Raw genomic sequence first — 11,194 nt, forward strand, 5'->3', positions numbered from 1 at the left:
GCGATGGTCTTGACCATCGCGACCATCATCATGGCCGCTCCTAAAACAACCAGCGCCCGCCCTGATTCAGAGCAAGTGCTCGCTTTTTGAGAGCGCCTCTGAATCAGGCCCTCTATCCAAAGCATTCTACCACCAACAATCCAAGGCCCCCATTTAACAACGAAGCATATAACCCCATTAGCGCTCGCTAAAGGAGTTATGCCACCCTTTCTGTATTTTACAAACAGCTGTAATCTAAGATTACCGCTGTTTGTCAAGCATCGCTCTCGCCATCTTTTAGACAGTGAGAGTGATGCGCTCCCCATTGCCAGCAATGGAGTCCAGGCGGTGTCTTTCCGGCTTTAGCTAATGCTGGCCATACACGCTACAATTATCGGGGCGATCCGCCCGATATCCGCAGTTCGCCACGATAATTGTAGCGTGTGTGAGCGACAGAGGGTTAAGTATCGCTCAGTCGGGCATGCTGGATTGTCCAGCATGCCCGTCCGATGCGATATTTAAGAGTTAAAACTGTCGCCCGCATCAGGCACTGTATGCCCAGCTGCGGCCGACAGTCATTTCCTGTGTTCCTTCCCATGGAAGGAACAGGGAAATGTCTCCTCCCCCAGGGGCGGAGCGCAGATGTCGGGGCTAATACACAGTGAGTAATCTCACAGTGCATGCCGCGGACATCTGCAGGCTGGCAGGCATTTTATCTGGACGTGTATGCCCAGCTTAAGCCTTCCAGGCACTGCCGGGTCTCCCTGTCATGCACATGAGCAGACGGACCATTGCGTATGCGCATTACACCGGCGCCCGGCGCTGGCAGCGTTAGGCTGCCAGCAGGTGAGTGGAGGACCCTGCCGATGAGGAGGACTTTGTGGGACCTCGTGGTTAGGGGAAAGTATTGATAGATACTAGTGATACTAAACGAAAATTGCTGCTGGTAATTTTGTTCGTTTATAAATGGGGCCCCAAATGTTTTATATATCAGCGTGGTCATTATATGGCATAAACTGAAAAAATAATAGGTACTTCCTCATCTTTGCGGCTCCCTGCTGGGGGCGCTGGTTACGCTACTTACGTATCTTCACTAGTCAGCAGGGACGGTGGCACACTTAAGGTGCATACACACTAGACGATATGCTCCCTGAGCGATATCGTCTAGTGTGTCCCCGGCAGGCTGTGCTCAATGTCGTTCATGACATTGAGCACAGCCGCTGAACGATATCATTAGCGATATCGTTCAGCGCCGGGCTCTCTCACCCATTCCCTGACATGCAGCAACCTGACGAGGTCGTCAGGTTGGCCTGCATGTCAGCCCGATGAACGAGGATGACGAACGACCCGCGGGAACGCGCGTCGTCGTCATCGTTCATCTTTTTTGTGTTAAACATGGACGATAAAGTGGACGACTGAACGATAACGATATCGTTATCGTTCAGTCGTCCACTTTAATCGCCCAGTGTGTACGCACCATTAGCTCGCCACAAGGATATATTCCTCCTCCATGCCCACTTGGATGGTAGGGAATGACGTTGGACAGTGGCTGATCTTTACACTACTTACGTATCTTCACTGACTAGTGAAGATACGTAAGTAGCGTAATCAGCGCCTCCAGCAAGGGGCCGCAAAGATGAGCAAGTACCAAATAATATTATTCAGTAGAATGTGTTACAAGCAAATAGAATACATATAATAAAATAAAGCCTTTTAAAGCAAGGCTGCAAGTCAGGAACACTTGAAATATCTTGCATCTGCATTCTGTAAAATGTTCAATGTTCCCACATATTTATAGCTTCGATTTCGAACCTCTTTGTCTCGAGTCCAGCCACACAAGCACGCCACAAACTGTCAGATAAGCCCCGCCCATATAAAAACGCCCTACGTATAGTCATAGCCTAGGTCATGTGATGTAGATCACATGATCTTGCTCTACCAGGAAGTGTAGTGAAGCTGAATCTGGGCCCGGGCAGCAGCATACTAGCACAGTGTGATGGACATCGGCAGCATGGACAGATACGACAAAGCGGCTCTGAATGCAGCCAGTGTACCCCCTCCAGAGTTCAGGCAGTAAGTGGGGAACTGATTTGGTTAGAGCTTTATTGTCAATGATACCGAGAAACGGGAGAGGGCTGGACTGTGAAGAGCATTACTGGAGTGGACACAATACAAAACCGATATCATGTGCACATTAATGATTATTAAACCCCGAACACGGATGTATTCGTCACACTTCTCGCTTTGCTTTACCTAATCACGATCACAGTTTGCTACAGCTGTACCATAACGAGATGTATTGTACTGTATATGCTAGGAATGGGCAGCCTGCTGGCATTACTGATGTTCATGTACTATTATTTCCATTAGGTACATAATCTTAGTCTTTGTATAGTTTTATACATCAAATTGATCAAAGTCTAGTTACAAGCAAAAAGCACAGCATTTGCTTAATATTAAACCTATGTATAGGTCTTTATGCAATATATGTCTTTCCTATAGTTCTGTTTATGGTATAAATAAGTCACTGTGGAACCTGCACAAACCAGTGTGTGTTTTTGTATAAACTGGTTATTTCACATAGGTCCAGGGTAATGTGTACAAACTAAATAGACTATTGTTTATATATAATTGACATTTGTTGGTATTTTTGTTTCAATGAGAGCATATGTCATGGTGAAGCCTGAGCAGTGTACTTGTGTGTGTCCATTCCATTTTTTATTGTAGTATCCTCTGTATATGGCATGATGTGTCCTATAATACAGTTGTAGTGTTATCTTTCTATAATTATAATTCATCACAATGTTTAATTATGTTGCTATCTAGTTGAGGCCATCATATCCTGCTAGCCCTGTGTTTCACTCATATTTCACAGGGGTGTGGTCATAATCCCGACCACAGGGATTCCGGTGCTCAGAATGCCGACGCTGGAATCCCGACTCCTGCCAGAATCCCAGCGCCAGCATCCTGACCGCCAGAATCCCGAAGGTAAGTAGTGGGGTTAGGGGTAGAGGCACTTGGAGGAGGTTTAGGGTGGAAGGTTGGGTTTAGGCACTTGGGGGGGGGGGGGGAGGTTAGGTTCAGGCACCAGTGTTAGTAGAGGCGGAGGGTTAGGATACCTACTGATGACAGGTGTTTCTATCCTAACCCTGTAGGGATGCTGGCACAGGAGTGAGACAAAACATTTAAAATACTTCTAAATGACAATAGGAGATAAGTGCATGTGTTTAATTTCTATACTAATTAACAAAATGATTCTGCTATGCAAGATGTCTGAAAACAGTGGTAAACGTAGGATTTCTAGAGGGGGGTTTCCAAATGCTTGATTTTAGAGTGAGTGTGGCCAGTCCATACGTAGGGTAGAATTAGCACTTTAATTAGCTTTAATATGCATCATACAACGTATTCAGTGTGTCATAATGCCAACATATATAGGACCAGGAATCACAGTAAGCCATTAAATGCGGCAGTAGGGCCATCCTGCCTGAGGTGAATGTTATTATTTTAGATATGGGCACCATTCCAGAGTATTAGAGCAAGTCCAGGAGTGTGGGGGAGCAGCTGAATAAGCTAGCACTGCCCTGGACATATATGTCCATATTGGGCTCTATAGCAGCACATTCCTAACAGTGAATGTTTTCCAGATCTCCTAGTTGGTGCACAGGTTATTTATTACTGGCTGATACATGTTATAAGATCCACAGGTGGTGCTAATTATTTCATTTGTGATACTGAGAAGAACATGCAGCACTAGTAAAATTCTATTATATTACTATTTCTATTGTGGTCATGGTGTGGGCTGGGGAGGGGGGTTTCCAGGCAGATGGAAACCCCCCCCTGCGTCTGCCTATGGAAAATAAACACTTTCACTTATGGATTTCTAACGTAATATTAGATTTTGAACAAGGATACTGAATCTGCACATTCATGACCCATTCTCGACAAGAATTGTGCATCATGCACGTCACAAAGATCTATCCTTCTCTATTGTTCATATCGGGGCTTTTCTAGATATCTGTGCACTGCACCAACTTCTGAATGGAACACAGGTGGTGGGAATAGTGCAGGAATAGACCCGTGTATGTTTTCATTTGGGCAGCCATGTGAAAGATGCCAGTACATGTAAATGTTGCATGCACTTATCATTTTGGGGAACAATGATCCTTAGGCACGCGGGACTTCTGCTTTTCTCTCATGCATACGCTTTTACTCTTATCACTATAGCTGAATGGATTAGTTTGGTGTAAAATGTTTTGCACTTTGGTAGCATAATGGCCAATGAGTATGTGGTGATTTTAGGTGTATACAATTGTTTTTAATTATTAGTAATATGTGCGATGTTGCTGTTTTCAAACATAAAATCTCCATTTACAGTGACAAATGGAATAAAAAAAAAAAACATGCTTGCCAGGGTAAAATCAAACTAAGTTTACATGGTTTCATATATAACCTAGGTCTGAATATCCTAGATACATTTTGGTAAGTTGTGGAACATAGTCTGAGTAAGAATTACACACAGGTTGGACACCATTTTGGTTGCATTACATGCTCAGAATAAAATGCAGATCCTCAACTGTTTTAAGAATTGTCAGCATCTATGCGGCTGCACTGCCCCTATCCATAGGTTTGTAAAAGCAGCCGTCATTACTTTCATTGTTCATTTGCACCAGCCCCAGGTCCGGCATAAAAGATCTAGCCAAAATCAGACTGATCTCTGTGTACGCTCAACTCAGAATATCCCGTCATTCGTAGATCCCCTTTACATGACCTTGGTACATGGGCTACCTATGTGTGAATTCCCAGTTACACACTTTCAGCAGAAAGTGTAGATGCGGCTTAGATATGTCTCTGCAGGTGTTCAAAGTTGCATGTGTTTGGCTTAGATAAGGGGGGAGCTGGTACTGAGGACCTGGTTATGCTGGGGGCCTGGGTCTGCTACTCCCCTCTTCCTTCCTTCTTGTGCTGACAGCAGCACAGTGAGTACAGAGAGGCGGCTGCAGCTGAGCATAGCAGCAGTCTCCTCCTCCTGCACCTGATAGGAGGGGGAGAACGATCACACACCTCCCACCCCACCCTACCTGGATCTGCTCCTGGTAGATACTGGGGGGGGTGTTTGTATTTTTGTAAGACGGTGTGGCCACGCCCCTTACTTTATACAGCCATGGCTTAGATGTCTGCAAAATGCAAAACAATGTGTGATCCATCCATAGAACAGGCTTGTGTGCAACTCTGTATCAGAGTGTGAAGATGTTTCCACCTCAAGCTCCCACAGAATTAGTCTTTCCTTCATCAATAATGTTTTAATGGGCACTATAAACGGTACAAACCTTGTATTGTAATGTTTTGAGGAATATTACTTTGTGGTTCATAAACACTGAGCCCCTTTCTTTGATGCTTGTGTATGTTGCATATAGGCTTTATGTGACATAGGCCTTATATTAATCATCTCTTTTTTTTCTTTGCAGAAATGATATTTCCTTAATTTCTACATTGAAGACTCTCCTATTCTTCACCGTCTTAATGATCATGCTTCCAATTGGCCTCTACTTTTCCTCCAAAGTTTATGTATTTGAAGGTAAATATGTGTTCATGTGCTGTTTTTGTTCTCTAAATCAGTCTGACCCCGCAGACCGATCCGGTCCAGTCGGTAAAAACAGAATTGTTGCTTTAGTAAGGCAGCAAAGATAACTACCCGATATAACAAGATTGTCTGGTAGGCATTAGTTGTCATTACTTACTGTTTTTGAACCAGAATTGCGCTACAGCTTCTGAGCATATCATTGGCTAGTCATCCATGATATGTGGCGTGAATAATGACTCAACCTACACCCAATAAGCTAGGTTTATGCATTGTACTGACCATGCACAAGGAACTAGTGGTGCAATTGTGGCCTTTAATCACTCAGGATAGTATGGATAGAACTTTGCCAAATGGAAATCAGAAATGCTGTTATCTTAAAGGAGAAAAGTAGGTGCCTGCAACACATCCCCTGCTTTGGTTACACGGCTGGTTTAACTTAAATTCAAATTATAAGCCAAGCTTTAGGGTAGCCGTCAAGTACTGGCTGGCTCGTAATAATAGGGAATTGGTTAAGTCTTCAACATTTTATATTGACAATGCTATTATATTTTAATTCCTGCTGAAGTAGCAGGCCTTGCAGATAATTATTTTTTAAAAATACAACAAAGCACCTTTTAATGTCACAGAATGTCTTTGTATAGACAGAGGATGTCATTGGTGCATTGGGCCTGTTCAGAAAGATCTATAGCTATATAGATTGTTAGCTTGGGAGCAGGGCCCTCTTACCTATTTGTCTGTCTCCATAAAATATTGGTGACACTCTGGGGCACTCCCTAAGTAAAGCAGCTAGTAGTTGCCCGGGTCCTATTACCTAAAAGGACCGTGGATACTGAAAATGGTGGCTTTTTTTTCAAAGAAAATAAACTTATGGAGACCAAGAGCTGGACACTTCCTGTTTTTGCCGGACATCCGATGAACTTCTGGTGACATCGCCTTTGCCGTACCCACATTATGAATGGCAACACAGTCCCAACGGGAGAGAGGAGCAAATGATCAATGACCAGTACCCAGGGGACATTGTATGGAGCATGGTCTTGTAAATTTCTGGTGGCCGGGAGCTGGCACTTCTGGTTGCGGCGGCTCCAATGGACTCCCAGTTATGTCCTCCCCGGCGGCCACACTATGGTTGGCAATATGGCCACCGGTGGGTGGACAGAATTGAGAACTAAGGAACCTAGTAAATGGGTATTATTCACAGGGAACTTCCCTAAGATGCGGACCGGAAGTGATTTAAATACCCACTTTCGGTACCTGGCCGTCGATCATTTAAGCTTTATTCTTAAAGTTTTATTCTTTATTTTATCAAAACAATTAGACCATCTATGTATTTTATAAATGTTGATCCACATTTGAAGCATAGGGGAATGTTTTTTAAAGTAATTCTATTGATTCCACTGTTTGAGGACTACTTCCTTCAGGAAACAGGAAGTACTCCACATTTAGGATATATAAGGAGATCATGCACACTCACCTAACGTGCTCTAATGACCAGGAGGGTGGAACTCGTAAGAAAGCAGTTGATGTGTATACAGCCCATGACCAGACCAGACGCTCTATCTGGAATTCTGCCAAGCATTGGGACCCTCTTGTATTTGACCCCTTAGGAATATACAGAATTCTGGGGAAGCGGTAACCTAGGGGTCCCAGTGCCCACTTTCTGGGTACGTGTCTGTGTCTCTTTTTTTTTTTTTTTTTTTATATATCCCAGTTCCAAGGGTAATTGTATATTCATTCAATTATTCTATGCATATTGTTCCTTTTTTATTAGGGTAATTTTATGTGTTTTATTTCAATAATTGTATTTTTTATGACAATATTGTCTAAGAATAGAAGTACCTATATCCCAGTCATCAGCACTTTATTCATATTGTGATAGCGCTATATGCGGCTACCCACCACCTTTTATCTTCTATTTGTCTTCTCTGGTATGACCCAGTCTTGTTTTAGTTTTGTTTTGTTCCCAATTGTAAAGCTCAATGAAATTTGCTGGTACTACAGAAGTAAATGTAACAAAAAAAAAAAGTTAATATATACAGGCTTAGTCTTCCATAACCATATATTCCAAAACCCAGAATATTGTGGTGCAGTTGTGACGTCATGACGTGTCATACCATCACTGCTGTCAATGGCCATTGACAGCCATTCCCTCACCGGGAACTGTCTTAGTCTCCTCCACCTCTCCGGACCCCTCTCCCCCTGCAACACCGCGGAAGCCACCTGCCAGACCCCCGCAGCACACGCCAACAGCCCCCTCCAGCAACTTTCGACGGACTCGTTCAACACACACGCTGGACCCCCACAGGTATTCTGAAACCCAAGAAGATCCAAAATGCTCCTGGTCCTGAGTATTCAGATATGGAAGACTCAACCTGATTTTTTTTCCCTTAAAGAAAAAAAAAAAAACAACAACTGATTATGCCTAATGTAATTGTTATATTGAGTTAGCTTGAAGTACACAAGTATTAGTGTAGTGAGTGCACTGATGATGACATTTTGTAAAGTCTTTCTTGTATCTTTGGTCTGTTTTGCAGGTGCATATGGTCTGTCAAACAGGGACAGTTATTTTTATGCTGCAATAGTGGCTGTGATTGCTGTGCATGTGGTTCTGGCCTTGTTTGTATACGTGGCATGGAATGAAGGATCGCGGCAGTGGCATGAAGGAAAACAAGACTGAACACAACTTGGCAAAATGACTGTGCAGTGGGAAAAAAATAACAGTATATGGATTTTGTGGATACGAAACATTTCTGTGTATGATCACTTTCGACATCCATCATTATTTAAAATAAGATATGGAAAATGTGATGAATTTTAAATTTCCTCTATTACAATTTTACAGTTTAATTGGATCTGTAGCCGCCTTCTAACAGTGCAATTCGCTCAGCACAGAGTGAAACATCTGAGCTGGTGCGTTTCATAAATCTTTTAGTTCAAACAAAGAGCTGATTGTGTTTAAATGACCACTCCAACAAAACATTGCATATGTATATGTAAGACGTCCAAAAGCTTTTCAAACTGTACGATACCTGAAATTAGTGGGGTATTCTCACCTTCTTTCATTTTTGAACCTCTCTATAAACTGACAAATTGGTTCTGATCCTATATATTTTATTTTCTCATTGTATTTGTCTAATTTAATTATGAAGGAGTGACTGTATAAAAATATTCTTGTTGTAGGACTTTACCTAGTTTTTATAATAGTGTTAGCAAGTATGCCTGCAAAAGCTACCATCTCCTAGTTCCATTATTTGCTTTCTCTTTATTGCAATCCCTATATCTCCTGTAAGAGCCATCCTGTTAGTCTAACTGAAGGCTTATAATGCTCTTACAATACAAAACCTTTGGAGAATATCCTATAAGTGATATTATTGGGGCGAGGAAAGATGGGGTCACAGCAGTGTCCGGGTTGGGTACGGGAATCCCAGCGGTCAGAATACAGACACCGGCATCCCGACAGTTAGAATCCTGACCCAGTTAGGTAAGTGTCCTAACCCACTTGTCCAGCAGCCTAACCCTAATACTTACCGCCGGGATTTGAACTGCTGTCTGTATTCCAGCTCTGGTATCCTCAGCGCCAGCATCCCAACCGTCGGGTTGGTAACTATATCCCCCATATTCTACAGATAGAAAATACAACATAGAAGCCGCAAAATAGGGGTCAGATTCCACTCCCTACAAAAAGGACACTATTACACCATTCCCTACAAATAGCCTGCATTCGCCTGGACCGGTGTTGTCAAACTTGGGCCCTCCTGCTGCAGTGGAACTACACATCCCACCATGCAGTGCCACAGTATTGCTATTAGGGCATGCTGTGGGATATGTAGTCCCACAAAAGCTGAAGAGCCCGAGTTTGACACCACTGCCCTGGAATATGATCATTTTGGCACAGAACATTTTTCGGGGTTGTGTCTTTTTTTAGTGAATGATGAGTTACTGGTAATCATTGCATTGACATTTTACATATGCTGTACACTATTTCTTTTTTTCTTTTTTAAGGTTTTCCATTAGATTGACAGAATTAACTAGTTTTAGGTTTATTGGTGCTTTTAAAGTGCTATTTACAAAATATTGTCTTTTGCTCGGTAACATCCATCTCGAAACCTTTCTAAAGTATATGAACTACATGGTGAGAAACTGATTTTATTCAGTACTAGGTCACTCACAACCATGTACTCTTCTTTAGCTTTATTTTGGCATAGGCACTGTTTCCCAAACTTGGTCCAAAAGGCACCATTACAGTCCAGAATTTAATTGTATGCATGCTCGACCACAGGTGACTAAAGACATTTTAATTTAATCATCTGTGCTCGATAGCCTTAATACCTAGACTTGCAGAGTGCCTTAATAATCTCATAGGCAATTATTGCTTGGTCTTCTGTCCATTGTGTTCTAAATAAATTGGTTATATTTAAAAATGTGTTCCACATAAAAATAAATCTGTTAAAAATAAACACATATAAACGTGAGTTTCGCTCCATATAAAACTTTCTAAAGTGACTTTTTGTGAGATTTATCAAAGCTCGGAGAGAGGAAAAAGTACCAACCAATCGGCTCATAACTGTTATTTTTCATATACAGCCTGTAACATGACCATTAGAAGCTGGCTGGTTAGTATTTTATCGAGAGAAATCGACCGAGCTGCGGTTGGTACTTGAGCAAGAGAGATCGACCGAGCCGCGGAGACGAAGAGCGAGGGCGGCCGAGACGGAAACACGGCAGGAGGAGAAGGCCGCCCTCGCTCTCTTTATCTCTCTTTAAGCTTTCAGATAACCCCCTCTAACAATGTAAGGGGGCGATTCAATTCAACGCGAATTGAATAGTGCAGGGAGCGACCTCCCGGAGCTATTCAATTCAGTGCGCTGTGTGGTCAGAGAATGCCGGCTATCGCGCCTTAACAAGGGTGTTAAGGCGCGTTAACCGGCATTCTCTGACCAAAGTGCCGGGCGCACGGCTGTTAGCGGCTCAATAAGCAGAAAAACAGCTGCGCGACCGGCACTTTGGTCGGATTTCTCCTCGCATCCCCAGGGGGGGTGCGAGAAAAAATCCTTAGCCAAAGGCCTGGTAGCCTTTGTTGGCGTCAAAGCTTTTCTTTTTTTTGGCATGGGACACATTTTTCAGACATTCTGTTAATTTAAAATGATGGAAGATTACATATTAGGAGTAGTAAGAAAGGACAATTGCAAATGTCCTCATTGTCCAGCAACCTAAAAGTCAAGTATAAAGTGGTTAAGTATTATGACACAGTATAAGTAAATGTTAATAAAGTACAGGATAGATCAAATAACAGCCTGGGGGACCTAAAAGTTTATTTTTATTCGTGTTTTTGGTTTTTTTTTGTTGTTTTTTTTTTTCTTTTAAATATGCAATCTGCAGTCCTGTATTTACAATGTATCTGGCCACCTAATAAAAATATGGAGAGCAGTGAACTACACAAGTTTTAGTTTATTGTTTAAAGGTTACAATGCTGGTTAAATTTAAAGTACAGCTGCTTTTAATCAATATTTATTTATCTGATGTTCCTCCTGGATGATTAGCTCCATTCTTTTGATTTTTTTTCTCTGAAATCACAGAATGGTTTCCTACAATAAATGCGAGTGATGCAACGCCTCAGTCAGTCAGTTACATCAAATA

General features: G+C 42.4%; 1 protein-coding gene across 1 annotated transcript; it reads left to right on the plus strand.

The window, feature by feature from the left end:
* Positions 1-1,899: 1,899 nt before the first annotated feature.
* VMA21 (vacuolar ATPase assembly factor VMA21) lies at positions 1,900-10,989 on the plus strand. The gene is made up of 3 exons (XM_088482885.1): positions 1,900-2,052; positions 5,445-5,554; positions 8,092-10,989. Exons 1-3 carry the CDS (start codon positions 1,976-1,978, stop codon positions 8,232-8,234), a joined length of 330 nt encoding a protein of 109 aa, XP_088339011.1. The 5' UTR covers positions 1,900-1,975; the 3' UTR covers positions 8,235-10,989.
* Positions 10,990-11,194: the final 205 nt, after the last annotated feature.

Source organism: Taudactylus pleione, unplaced genomic scaffold (genome assembly GCF_031769625.1).
Source record: "Taudactylus pleione unplaced genomic scaffold, aTauple2 ptg000296l, whole genome shotgun sequence".
Taxonomy (NCBI): Eukaryota; Metazoa; Chordata; class Amphibia; order Anura; family Myobatrachidae; genus Taudactylus; species Taudactylus pleione.

What these genes read in the sequence shown, in the direction of transcription:
- VMA21 (XM_088482885.1), top strand. Translation starts at nt 1,976, where the DNA reads ATGGACATCGGCAGCATGGACAGATACGACAAAGCGGCTCTGAATGCA. An exon ending in CCCCCTCCAGAGTTCAGGCA is followed by an intron (nt 2,053 to 5,444) that starts GTAAGTGGGGAA and finishes TTTTCTTTGCAG; the next exon opens with AAATGATATTTCCTTAATTT. An exon ending in CAAAGTTTATGTATTTGAAG is followed by an intron (nt 5,555 to 8,091) that starts GTAAATATGTGT and finishes TCTGTTTTGCAG; the next exon opens with GTGCATATGGTCTGTCAAAC.